The 13,441-nt window shown below is 36.8% G+C and overlaps 1 protein-coding gene across 1 annotated transcript; it reads left to right on the forward strand.

Annotated features, from left to right (window-relative positions):
- On the forward strand, positions 6,520-7,699 carry LOC109821636 (geranylgeranyl pyrophosphate synthase, chloroplastic-like). The gene is given in 4 exon segments (XM_020387811.1): positions 6,520-6,691; positions 6,694-7,110; positions 7,113-7,177; positions 7,179-7,699. Coding segments are annotated over 4 exon segments (861 nt in total). The 5' UTR covers positions 6,520-6,591; the 3' UTR covers positions 7,458-7,699.

Here is a 13,441-nt window from a genome sequence, read left to right on the forward strand (position 1 = left end):
AGTACTAATTTTGCTTGGTCAATATTAGTATTTTAGCAAATAATTTCTTGGTAAAGTAAGAGCTCTGATCAATTATTCTGTCAACCAGATCCGATCCATAGGTGGTCCATGGATAAACCCGGCACCGGTAAATATCCCACGCAAACAATAGACGATAAACATCTATTGTGTGTAGTATGAAAGAGAGTTGTAATTTATTTTCATTGCATTAAAAGTCTTATAAAAAGAATAGTTTCTTGAATTTATTGTAACACTCAAAGTTGTAATGGATTCTTCAATGAAAACAACTTTCCACCCAAACAATATTGTTCATCCATCAATGGTTTACTATAGACAATCAGTCGTTATTGTTTATCTCTCGGGAAAATCATTAATTGGTTGTTGTAGTCTATCTATGGTTCACTATAGACCATCGATGGGCTCAACTTACCATCGGTTATTAGATAGATCAGATTGAGAGGTTTCCAAAAAGCTATTATAGTACCAAATCCGACAACCGAGTCAAAGGATATGACTCATGCAAGTTTTTGCCGCTGTGTATGTTTCAATCATGCTGCTGACTATTTCGATATTATTTAACTAAAATATTCGTATCTCGAGCTATATATCTTCGAATTGTGTTTTGTTTATTTCGGTGGATTCATAACAAAAAGAGAGGCACTCCCATATGATCAAACATGATTTTAACTCTTAAAATCTACCAAAACATGCCATAGCCATTGATGGTTAAAGTCGACCATCGATGGGTTGTTGATGATCCTTGATGGTTCTCTATAGTCCATTGATTGTTCAAATTCTAATTTCTAAAATTTAAAAATGGTTGATTTTCGTCCATCGATGATTGAAGTGATCATCGATGGTTGCTTGTAGTCCATCGATTTTGATTTCTCATTTTTGAAAGATATAGATTATTGACTATAGTCCATCGATGACTTGTGCAACCATTGATGGTGCCTCGAGTCCATCGATGGTAAATATGCTAAAATTAACTCTCGTGTTGATTTTTGCATCGTTTCAAGTTGCAACTTGTTTATACATGTTTATTCCTAACATATATTATCTCACAAACTAATCAGTACTAAATAAGAGTTTGTTATTAATCAAACAAGAGACAGTGCACGAATATTATTACATCCTAAACAATATTCTAACAATCTCCCCCTTTTGATAATAACAAAACTCAAAATTTAAAATCCAGAATTTAAAAACACGGTGAAATATATATTCAGTACATAATAAACTCATAACATGTATGATATGCAATGCAAAGATCCTCCTACAAAAATGCATACATGAAAAAGGATAGGTAACCCAGAAACTCCCCCTAAAACAAAGAAACATAAAACTCTTTGTTCAAAACCAAGCATGAAAACTCCCCCTAAAACTAAACAAGTTGAAAGATTGTTGAAACCACTTGTCACTTTAAAACCAATTATTAGAACTTTTACAAATCCACTTTCTAAAATCTCAAAAGTAAACTCAGAAAGTTTTCAAATTTCTCATTTTCTCCCCCTTTTTGTTGTTATCAAAAGAAATACACACCTCGAATAGAATATATACCTAAAAATCCAAATAAAAATTATTCAAAGGTGCATAGAAGAGAAATACATATCAGTTCACAAATTTTTGTTAATAGAAAATAGAGAAATATATAAAGAACTTCAAAACACATGAAATATAATAATAAGTCATATGAAAATTTACATACAAACTATGAAGATATCATTGAAAAGTTTGTAAAAACAATAATAAAAGTAATTATATTAAATCATAAACTAAATTTAGATTTATTTTCTAGTTTGAGCTTTTTTTCTTACACAACTTGAATTATCTCAACCTTTAGAAAAGATCCAAAATCTTGACCTATCACCTCAACTATATAGGAATTTTTAAGGGAAAGAATGATTATGTTTGGAGGGTGATGTACACTATATCTAAATATAAAAAATATTTAGCCTACGATGGATACATTTGAGATATTGCATATTTATATCCACAAGTGCGGGTCTTCGACTATCTTTTAACAATTATACTCAATTTTGTCGTGGATTTATAGAGTAGGGGTCTTTGACCAAATTTTTTATTAATACACTCTTTTTGCTTGATGTTTTATAGCATACATGTACATTTGTACATGAAAAGTAATATTGAGTTGTATTCAAGTATAAAAATTGAGCTTAAAATCTGTTTGATATATTCAAAAATACTTTATGACCATCATATAAAAACCTTTATTTCTACTTCTACAAAACTAAACATGATAAGATTATACTAAGATGTGAAAAATAATATGAAGAATATCATAAATTATCATGTTTTTTCAATCAAATATGTAAAACTTTGTGTGCACATATAATATAGATAGATTGTGAAAAAATGTATGAACCAATATGATAAAACTTAGGCCTATATACCAATAGATAACCTTATCTAAATATTTTATGTAAAAGTATATACATAGGTAGGTTCTGATTTTTTATTTATAAAAAATAAAAAATAAAGAAAAAGAAAATTTTGTTTTTCTTTTGATTTTCATAAGAAAAGAAAATAAAGAAAGAGAGATTTTTATTTTCTTTTTGATTTTTCGTAAGGAAATAAAAAATAAAGAATAAAAAAAATTATTTGTTTTTGATATATGAAAATAAAAAAATAAAAAAACTACCAAATCTAAAATATATACATACAACAGAGCAGATGATCATGCATATAAATACTAACTAAATATATATGAAGTGAGCGCAAATAGTTAGTATATACCATTGTATCTCATCATGCATCTAAATATACATGAAGTAAGGGTTATAGAATATACCTAAAACTTACCCTTCTAAGAAGATAATATAAGATATATATCAAATCTATATCTTATCATATCTTTGCAAACCAATGATTAGATTTTGATGATCTGAACTTACAAGCAATCACTGTGTCTTGCCTCAATCCTTTGTCAACCTGTAAACCTATAGAAAGGAAGATAATTGCGACTAGGTATCCACTTTCATATAAGTCCATGTTGGTTAGTAATAAGCATTTCGGTACCCAAATCAGTTTGACTATTTTGATCCTATATCTCATACAACAACTCATAGAAACATATCCAATTTTTTCACATAAAGAGCATATAGAACGATAAATTTCGTTAGGAATAGGATCAAAACAACCAAGATTATTATCCTTTAGAAAAGAAGGTTGAAACATTTTATATTTTTTAGAAAATAAAAAACCAAGTCCAATTTAGCTTTTATATATCATTAATTAGAAAGGACCATGTTAAGACCTTTTGAGCATAAAGAAAAGTTATTCATGGCCTTTTCCAAATCACTAAATTTAGACTTTAGTTGTTCATTTTCAAAATAATCATTGTGCATCGAGTTTCAAACTTAATTTGTTTAGCTCACATATCACAATATAACTCATTTATCTCAGCAACCTTTTTTTGGTCACGTTGATTGTTCTTAAGTTGATTAGATAAACAAAAGATTTGATTTTGTAGCTCAGAATATTGTGTGCACATGAAAGAGGTGATATCATAAGATGAATTATCTAAATTCAAATTTAAAGAAAAAAATTTCACTTTCTTTGGCAAAAACTTATTTTCTTTCTTTAAATTTATATTCATCTTTTTTATTACTTTATTTTTTTAGTAATTTTCTCAATGTGAACGAACATCTCCTTATATTTAGAATATAACTCGTCATGTGAAGGATATATCTCTTCATCTGAGCTTTTACTATCAGAGACACTGAAATACCTTAATCTAAATATGAAAATATTATATTTTTTTCTCATAAGACATGCATATGCTCTTTTGTCATCATAGCTCGAGCTACTTTCTGAGTCATCCCAAGAAGTTGCTTTGGAACTTTTGTTATTCCCTTTATAGTCTTTTTTATTCATGAGCAATTCTTCTTTAAGTGATCGGATTTCCTACGTCGAAAATAGATTAAATTAGTATCTAAATCATTCGAATTATAATTACTTACCTTGCTTGTATAGTTATTCTGTTTGGCGTGCAAGTATTTTTGACCATCCTTTGAGTTGAGGAAAGATTTGTAGCCTTTACAAATTGATAGTCATTGTCTTCAGTACTCGAGCTTTATTCCTTCTTTTTCTTTAGTTGGGGTTTCTCTTTCTTTGCACGTAAGGCTAACAATTTCTTCTTTGAATCTTTTTTTGAGGAATCTTCTCTCTCTCTTTCAATTGGACTTCATAGGTGATGAGATTGTCTACAAGTTCATCAAGAATAAGTTTAAAAATATTCTAAAGTTATTCTATTGCCGTTATCTTTGGTTCTAATTCCCGAGAAATAGAACATAATAGTTTTATACAAAGCTCCTTGTTATCATACTCTTTTCTAGCACTCTTGACTGTTCATGATATTGGTGAATCTTGTGATAATCTCATTTTTGATCTTAGGAGCCTTCATCTTGAAGTTCTCATACTTGCTCGTCAGCATAGCAAGCTTAACCTCTTTAACCTACGAAGTTTCTTCGTATGTAACTTCTAATGTTTTTTAAATTTCCTACATAATAAAACAACTAGAAACACAGTTAAATTCTTCAACAGTAAGAGAGCAATATAATCATTCATGGCCTTTGTATTATAAGAGTAAATTTGTTTATGTTGTAGAGTCCACTTATCCTTAGTTAGAACAACTATAATACCATCTAACTCAGTAGTAGGTTCCTTACACTCATATTCTACACTGACTAAGCATCTCTACCGTAGGTTGTGATGCCTATAGTTAGGTAACGAGACTCTGATACCACTTTTAGGAAACAGAATGCAAGCCTAGAGGGGGTGAATATAATTGCTAAAAAATTTCAAATAATTTCAAAATATGCAACGACAATAAATTATGAGAAAAACTGAAAGTAACCAACACAGGTACACATGAGATTTTTATAGTAGTTTAAATTAAAATTTTGCATCCACTCTTCCTTATCGTGAAGGGTCTTCTTCACTATGACTGAAGTTCTTCTTGAATCACAACCCAACTCAATAGGCTTTACAAACAGGAATCTAGATACTATCTGAAACTAGTTGAGATACCAACTCCTCACTATGACCAGAAGAAAGCTAGCTCTAACTAGCTACACTCAATTACCCTGGCTTGAACATGCCAACCTTCAATTACCTCAGCTTGAGTACACCTTCAAACTCACAAGTTTGAAACACAAAACCAACTCAAAACAATTAAAGCACAACTACAAAAATCTTATAGCCCTTTTATCAAACCGTCCTTCAAATTGGTTGAAGTGTGGACTTGGAAGAACGATGATGACGATGAAGTCTAAGGGCAGCACTCCTCGAAGGTTGACGATCAGATGATGAAGAACGACGACGAGAGGATGCGATTGATAAGGGTTTGGGGGATAAAAAAGCTCTCTTTGTTCTCAAAACTCAAACCATAGACCGCCTCCAATTACTAATAACCGACTCTTGCCAACCATTGGACGATAATTTGTCATTACAGCTGGTCAAGCAATAGCAAACACGAAAGGTAACCACCTTTCTTCTCCATAAAATACCCTCCCCCTTCTGCAAAAAATACCCTCCCGTTAGCCCACCCAAAGTGTGAGTTTTTAAATCTGAAAAAACCCGCAATAATCAAGTCTTTAAATTGAGATTTAACCATTATCCTCAAAGTACTGACCTAGAGTGGCACGGAGTTTATGCTTAATTAAAATACGAGTAAAGTAGAAGTACCTATTTCTGTATCCTCATCAAAACAACTGTGTTGCTTAATTAAAATGGCACAGATATCTAACTATATTTTAATCAAATCTTTTCGTAAAACCCTTTCATCAATTTGGTGGATTTATTAACGCAAATCCCATTCTTCAATGAACGTACGTCTGCTTGTAAGGAGCATGCGTTTCGCGACGTCCTTCAAAAGCAAAAATGATGAAGTTTCCTTTCCTTAATAATTCCATTTGAAGTTTCCTTTCCTTAATAATTTCATTTCCCTCCCTCGGGCGAGATCCATGCCTACATAGGTGATGCTCTCCACAATTTTCCCCGCTCGCCGGGCCCCACGAGCAAACGTGACACGCGGCGACCTCCCACCACCCTAATCTTCCTGTTCCCTGTTCTCCCTCCCTTTTTCTGATCCGCGTGACCCCCCATCCGCCTCCCCCCAGCTGCTAAAATACGGAAATCCCTTCCATCCACAGGGCCACAGCGGTCGCTCGCTCTCTACCATTCGGGCTAACCTCAAAGCGCCCTCCGCTAACGGATTCTCATTCTTCAATTCTTCTTCTTGATCGAATCCTTTCTCGATCGCGATCGACTGATCGAATCGAAACGATCGCGCTCTCCGTTCGTCAACTCTCAATCGAACAAAAAAGCATGGCTTCTTCTCTCACCCACTGTCGCCCTCCCCCGCCGCCGTCGCGGGCACCCACCACCCTCCTCTCCTCCTCCTCCTCCTTCTTCTTCTTCTCGAGACCAGCCGCTGTCCCTCCGCCTCGCGCTCCCAAGGAAGCTGCGGGCGAGGGGGGTGCTGGTGCCCCGCCCAGATCTCCGCGTGACCACCCACCGCCGCCCCCTCCGCTCCCCCGACTCCGCCTCGTTCGACTTCAAGCGCTCATGGTCGACAAGGCCGCCGCCGTCAACCGCGCCCCTCGACGCCGCCGCCCCCTCCCCACCCGGAGGCGCATCCACGAGTCCATGCGCTACTCCCTCCTCGTCGCGGCAAGCGCGTCCGCCCCGTCCTATGCCTCGCAGCCTGCGAGCTTGTGGCGCGACGACTCCTCGCCCTCCCGCCGCCTGCCGCCCCGTCGAGCGATGATCCCACCATGTCCCTCATCCACGACGACCTCCCTGCATGGACGATCGACGACCTCCGCGCGGACAGCCCACCAACCACGTCGTCTACGGCGAGTACCATCGCCGTCCTCGCCGGCGACGCCCTCCTCGCCCTCTCTTTCCAAACCCTAGCCGTCCACCCCCGCCGTCCCCCGGCCAATCTCGTCCGCGCCGTCAACGAGCTCGCCCGCTGCACCGGCGCCGAAGGCCTCGTCGCGGCCAGGTCGTCGACATCAGTCCACGCGGCCTCGAGGAACCCGTCTAGCATCGATAGGCTCGAGTACATCCACCTCCACAAGACGCAGCCCTTCTCGAAGCCTCGGTCGTCATCGGGGCCATCGTCGTGTGGGACGACGACCCAGGCGTTCGAAAAGCTGAGGCGGTACGCCAAGTGCGTCGGCTTGCTGTTCCAGGTGGTGGACGACATCCTCGATGTGACGAAATCGTCGCAGGAGTTGGGGAAGACGGCGGGGAAAGACCTGGCCAGCGATAAGACCACGTATCCGAAGCTTTTGGGTCTGGACAAGTCGAGGGAGTTCGCGGAGGAGCTGCTGAGGGATGCGAAGGAGCAGCTTGCTGAGTTTGAGGAGGAAAAGGCTGCGCCGTTGCTGCACTTGGCAAACTACATTGCTTATCGACAGCAGTAGGCAGGCAGGATCAAAAAACAGGTTTAACTCCTCTGCTGTTGTCGTCGTCGTCGTGGTGGTTACTTCATTACATTGTTTGTTGTTATTTTATACGGTCTAATCTAATGTGTTCTGTGATAGATGGTGGTTTCAGGATTAATGTTGTTGTTGTTGATTAGCATAAAAAGTGTAATGTAATGAGCAGTTTGTCGGATATGTTTCAACGTCTACCCATATTAAGAATCATATAGTTTTGGGTACTAGTACTTAATAACATGTAGATATATAGTTTTTATTGTTCTTAAACTGATGTTTATGTATCATGTGCTCTGCCCTAGGCCTATGGAATCTTGTTCGGGACAATCGAGCGATCTAATCTCCTTCAGTCGGAATCTTTGATGTGTCTGTTAGATCAAAGTTTTAAGATTTGCAATGGCACAACTGAACTCATTGCAGTGGCAAGCTTGATATCAGTCTCTGCAGAATGTTAAAATATGTCGGTATAACAAGAAAGAATCTTTGTTCTCACCATCAAGTGGAGGTTTTACAAAATGCAGGGTCCATAGAGGCATGTTCTTCACCAAATACGAAAATCTAATGACGAACAAACTAAGTTTTGATGTCAGCAGGTTATATTCTGATTGAATGAAACTATTCATCCTCACCAGTACGGTTCATGCTTTCTCACCAACATCACATATCCCACACTATTATCACCAAATGCTAGATAATTGTTGTGTATTTCAATTGATTGCCTTTGCTTATGTAGTTATATTGCGTGGAAATAAACTGGACATAACATACTATGGAAACATGGAAAATTCAAAAATAAATACGCATGATGTGCAGCATAAAATGACCTCATGGTAGAAAGTAAGCAAGTAGACTGCTCTTTTAGTGTTTCACATCATCAAGGAGTGACAATTTTCCATTCGTGTTTGTCATCACGTTGAGGAGAAAGTTACCGGGTCTGACGTGGATAATTTAGTTTTCAATGGTTTTTATCTTAGAAATCATTGGCACGATAATGGAGATGAGATCAACTAATCCGCTTTCTCTGGCTCCTATATATGTTGTCAATGTGTGAATTACATTCTATTTATGAAACTTCTGCTTGTCAAACACATACCGCACATCTATTAGACACCACACTTATTGCTATACTATTGTTGTTTTGCATATGCTACTACAAGATTTATTCTATCGTGCCTTGCCAAGTTATATTCTTGGCCTGTTGGTGCTTCTGTTTCTGAGCAGAGGGTCGATGAAGAGCTCCAAAATCACTGGGCGTGGTACTCCACTGCACGTCGAACTTCATTATTTAGATATATTAAAAGGGAATGCTCATTTAACTAACTTAATTTGAGAATCAATAATCAAATAGTAACTAATTTTGCATGACATGGGGGCATTTTGAATTTGACACCTCTTTATCCGAAGGATCTGTTGTGCCTGTTATTTGGAAGATTAACTCGTGTTAACTGAAGGTTCTTTATGGGAAGATTTAAAGAAGCTTCATCCTAGGTTTGGCATGTTGAATTGTGCATCAACTTGGACAGGAGATTTGTTGGCCAGTTTAGTGGATTTAATGTAACCTGGTTATAGTTACTAAGCCTGGGTTTTCTATTGACCACGTGGCTAACTATCTAACTTTGACATAAGTTTAGTCATGTTAGTGCTGGAATTCCATATCCATGTAAGGACATATTGCTTAAGTCTCAGTACCAGGCGAAAGAATGTTTGTTTGGTATTTGCTTAGCGTTAGTTTTTTTCCTTTTCCTCTTTCTCTGCTATCATCTTCCTTTTCTTTTCACATGATTAACAGTTTTCATTTTGTTTAATTTGTTTGGAATTGGGATGCGGATTTATGATATGTAGTGCTTTGATACTGATCTTTTGTTTATATAATCTTTTTACGTTCCAACATAGTTCCCTAGAAAAGGTTGGCGCTTTGATTTTCTGAAGTCCCTTGAGAACTAAAGTTTTTTCACAAGTCCATTGAGACGTGAAATTAGCAGATTGTATCAAACTGGAGTTGGATGAAGACACTGTTACTCATGAGCAACAATCCTTTTTTACTGGGAGTTTTGTCTGACTGTGTGGATAAGGCTTGATTGATTACATCCAAGCTCTTACTATTTTGAGGTCTATTTTATAATCAGCACTTGGAACATATTTTGGATTATCAAGAAGCTGACTTCTTGCAATATTTTGTAAATATTTAGAGGCAAATTCAACTAAAGGGTATGGGCATCCAAGAAGAGTAACGATAACTTGCTTAAAGAGACCTTTCACTATGTGCATATTTCCCTGTCTTTTAGTAGTTTGATGATTATGATGTGGGAACTTGGATGTCAAGATAAATGCTTAAACAAAATATATCTATTCCTGACCTAATCCTTACTGAACTAAATTAGATCCTTCTTAATCTGTAGCTAGAGCATCTAACTTTCTTCTGTCTTTTGGAGTTAACTTTATGAGAAACGTGTTACATGTTGATTTCTGAACTACATACTACGACGCATTGAGATTTCATTTAAAATACACAAAATAAGTGTATCTGACATATGACATGAGACTACTTCATGGTAGAAACACTCATGCTATTGCTACATAGGTAACATAGATTGCTCCTTTAGTCTTTCGCATCATCAAGGAGTCGGGACCATTTTTCATTTTTGGAGTTTATCTTTAGTGTTTCACATCATTAAGGAAGTTTGCGACTATAGAACAATCTAACATATTTGAGGAGCTTGTCAGATAAATTATTTCTGAAAAGTACAAGCAATTGCTTTTCTTCTGTTACTATGTCATTCAACGACTTGAGGGAATTTAGAAGTGTCAATTACTGCTTTTATTCTTCTGTATTCACCCGAATGAACGTGAAGGGACTGATGTGCTTCACATTTGGTTATTCTATTTTTTATCTGATATGAAGAAATTGGAATATGGAAGGGTGTATTCCATCTTTTATCTGATATAAGCAATTGGGAATGCATAAGCTCATAATTTTTTAGATTATTGTTAGTTGGATGGTGTAGCAAATCTCACAGAAAGGAAGAGAAGTATCACAGAGAGGGTTTAGTGTTTCCGTAGATTCAATTTATATAAACATTCTTTTATGTTGTTATTTGTCTCTCGCATTCAATCAAACTAATATGAAGAAATATCTGAGAAAAATTATTGAGTTCAGTTGAAAGTAAAGCATGTTCATGATTTAATCTCATTTTGTTTAGGGAGAAGATTGGATGTATCTGCTAAGTAAGTTTTGATTCGGTTTAGCATCTTCCTGATTGGAAAACATATGGAATTCTGTTCACTTATTTCAATATGCAGATGAATGATATATGGTTAAACAAGCTTTTGGACCCCAAATTCTGTTTTTCCCTTTTGATAATTTATATTTCCATCTCAAATTTCTTGTTCTTATTGTATTTTACCTTACATCTAGGCCAGTGTATGAACAGAAGAAACAATAACAAAGTACATATTTGGCAAAGTCGTCTTATTTCTTTTGTTTCCCTTCTTTTCATCGTCACAATTGTGTTGTAACTTCTTCTTCTTATTGTTAGTGTTATTATTATTTTATTTTATTTTAAGAGAAATGTAAATTTAGTTATTGTTGCAGTTTTGAGAAACCCAGCATCTCTGAATCTCACTGAACTTTGAGAATTGGGAGTTCAAGTTCAAGCATAGTTGGACGGTCCCCCTGTATAATTGTATTATGACAGAAACATACATGAACCGATATGGGCAGCCAAAATTACATTACAGAACTTAGGAGAGGTTTGAGGAGCAGCAGAAATTATACCGCGTGGAGCTGTTGTCTTGGCTCTTTATAATTTTCTCTCGTTTGTTGCTAATATTTTCTGAGCAGATATCGGCACGTTTCAACAATATCTACTCAATAATAGAATTCAGTTCCTGTTGATCTCCAGAGGCTCTTGTTTAGGTGCAGGTCCTGCAGGAGCAGGTCTTTATATGTCCAGAGAAGTTGCAATAGTTTGTCAAATCCTAAATTCAAAATTTGATGTACGTGACATTCTACCATTTTGCTACTTTGAAGATTTGTTTTACATAACAATTTCTCAGCTGGATTAGTTTGAAGCTTCTTATTAGACATTGTTTACTATTTGTGTGCATATAGATTTAGTTGCATTGAATCAATCTGCCACAATGCAGTGATCTCATCAATATTATTACTCTTTTTGGCTTTTATGTACGTTGTATAAATATTTATAGGCCTCAATTCTTAGTAGATAATAGCGGTCTCCGTTCTTGTGTAGTCCATTCATTTTCTTACCTACTACATATTCTGAGATGAGATAATCTTCATATAATTGTTTGCAGGATTGTGGTATGAGATTCAAATTGTAGCTATAAAGCTTAGGTTTATTCAAGTGAATTATTGTGGCTTTTATAGAGCCATTACAAACAGAAGATAAGAGGAAATCGTAACCATGATTTACACAACTATATCATGGTTATTCTGAAGAAAGGATAATTCAAGATCTAAACTACTCCCTATAGATCAGGGATTATTAAACAGAAAGATAACAAGAATCAAATTCAAACTAACAAATCCATAGGATTTGATCTTCACATAACCAAAACTCCAACAAATCCTCCCTTAAACTGAACTGTGATCAAACAGTCAGTTTAATTCTTGAGCATTGCACATACCAAGCATATTCCTCAGCTTCAAGAACACGTCCAACTTCAGGGGCTTTTTCATGATGTCAGCTAGTTGATCTTCAGTGCCACAATGTATCAGCTCTATCACACCATCATTTGCCAGGTTTCGAAGAAAATGAAACCGAACATCTATGTGCTTACTTCTTCCGTGTAAAACAGGATTCTTCGAAAGTTTGATGGCGGAACTATTATCACAATAAATAACACACTTACTTTGTGTCACTCCAAGCTTCCCAAGCACTCGTTGCATCCACACACTCTGACATGCACAGGCAGCAGCCGCAATGAATTCAGCTTCGGTGGTAGATAATGACACCACTGGTTGCTTCTTAGAACTCCAAGCAACGACTCCACCACCCATCATAAAAACATAACCTGAGGTGCTTTTGCGGCTATCAAGATCCCCTGCATAATCACTGTCAGAATAAGCAATCAAATCTTCACTTTCTCTTCTTCTGTAAAACAGCCCCAGCTCGGTTGTCCCCTTCAAGTAACGAAGCACTCTCTTCACAGCTTGTTGATGCAAAACCGTAGGAGCCTCCATAAACCGAGCTACTAAACACACCACAAATATAAGATCTGGTCTGGTAGCAGTCAGGTACATGAGGCTGCCCACCATTTGCTTATAAGTTGTAGCATCAACCTTCAAACCTCCTTCGTCTTTAACAAGTCTGCTCCCAGGGACAATAGGGATTCTTCACTGCCTTGCAATTTTGTAGCCCGAACCTCTCCAACACCTCATTGGCATATTTCTTCTGACATATGAAAATTCCCTCCGAACTTTGTGTAACTTATACGCCAAGAAAGTACTTCATACATCCAAGATCAGACATATCAAACTCTTTCTTCATCGAACTCTTGAATTCTTGAAACAACAGTTCATTGTTCCCTGTAAATATAAGATCATCAACATATAAACTCACAATTAAAATACCTCCATCACCATTCTTCTTCGTGAACAAAGTGTGATCACTCACACTTCTCTCAAAACCCTTCTTGACAAAGTAAGTTTCAATCTTGCTAAACCACGCACGCGAAGCTTGCTTAAGCCCATAGAGTGCTTTCCTCAACCTGTAGACTTTATGCTCTTCTCCCTTTACCTCATACCCCTTCGGTTGCTCCACAAATACCTCCTCATGAATTTCCCTATGCAAGAAGGCACTTTTAACATCTAATTGATACACTTTCCAACCTCGACTAGCTGCAAGTGCAATAGTTAAACGAATTGTATCCCAACGAGCTACAGGAGCAAATACCTCAGTGTAGTCAATTCCAGCTTGTTGTGTGTATCCCTTTGCTACGAGCCTAGC

Source organism: Asparagus officinalis, chromosome 8 (genome assembly GCF_001876935.1).
Source record: "Asparagus officinalis chromosome 8, Aspof.V1, whole genome shotgun sequence".
NCBI lineage: Eukaryota > Viridiplantae > Streptophyta > Magnoliopsida > Asparagales > Asparagaceae > Asparagus > Asparagus officinalis.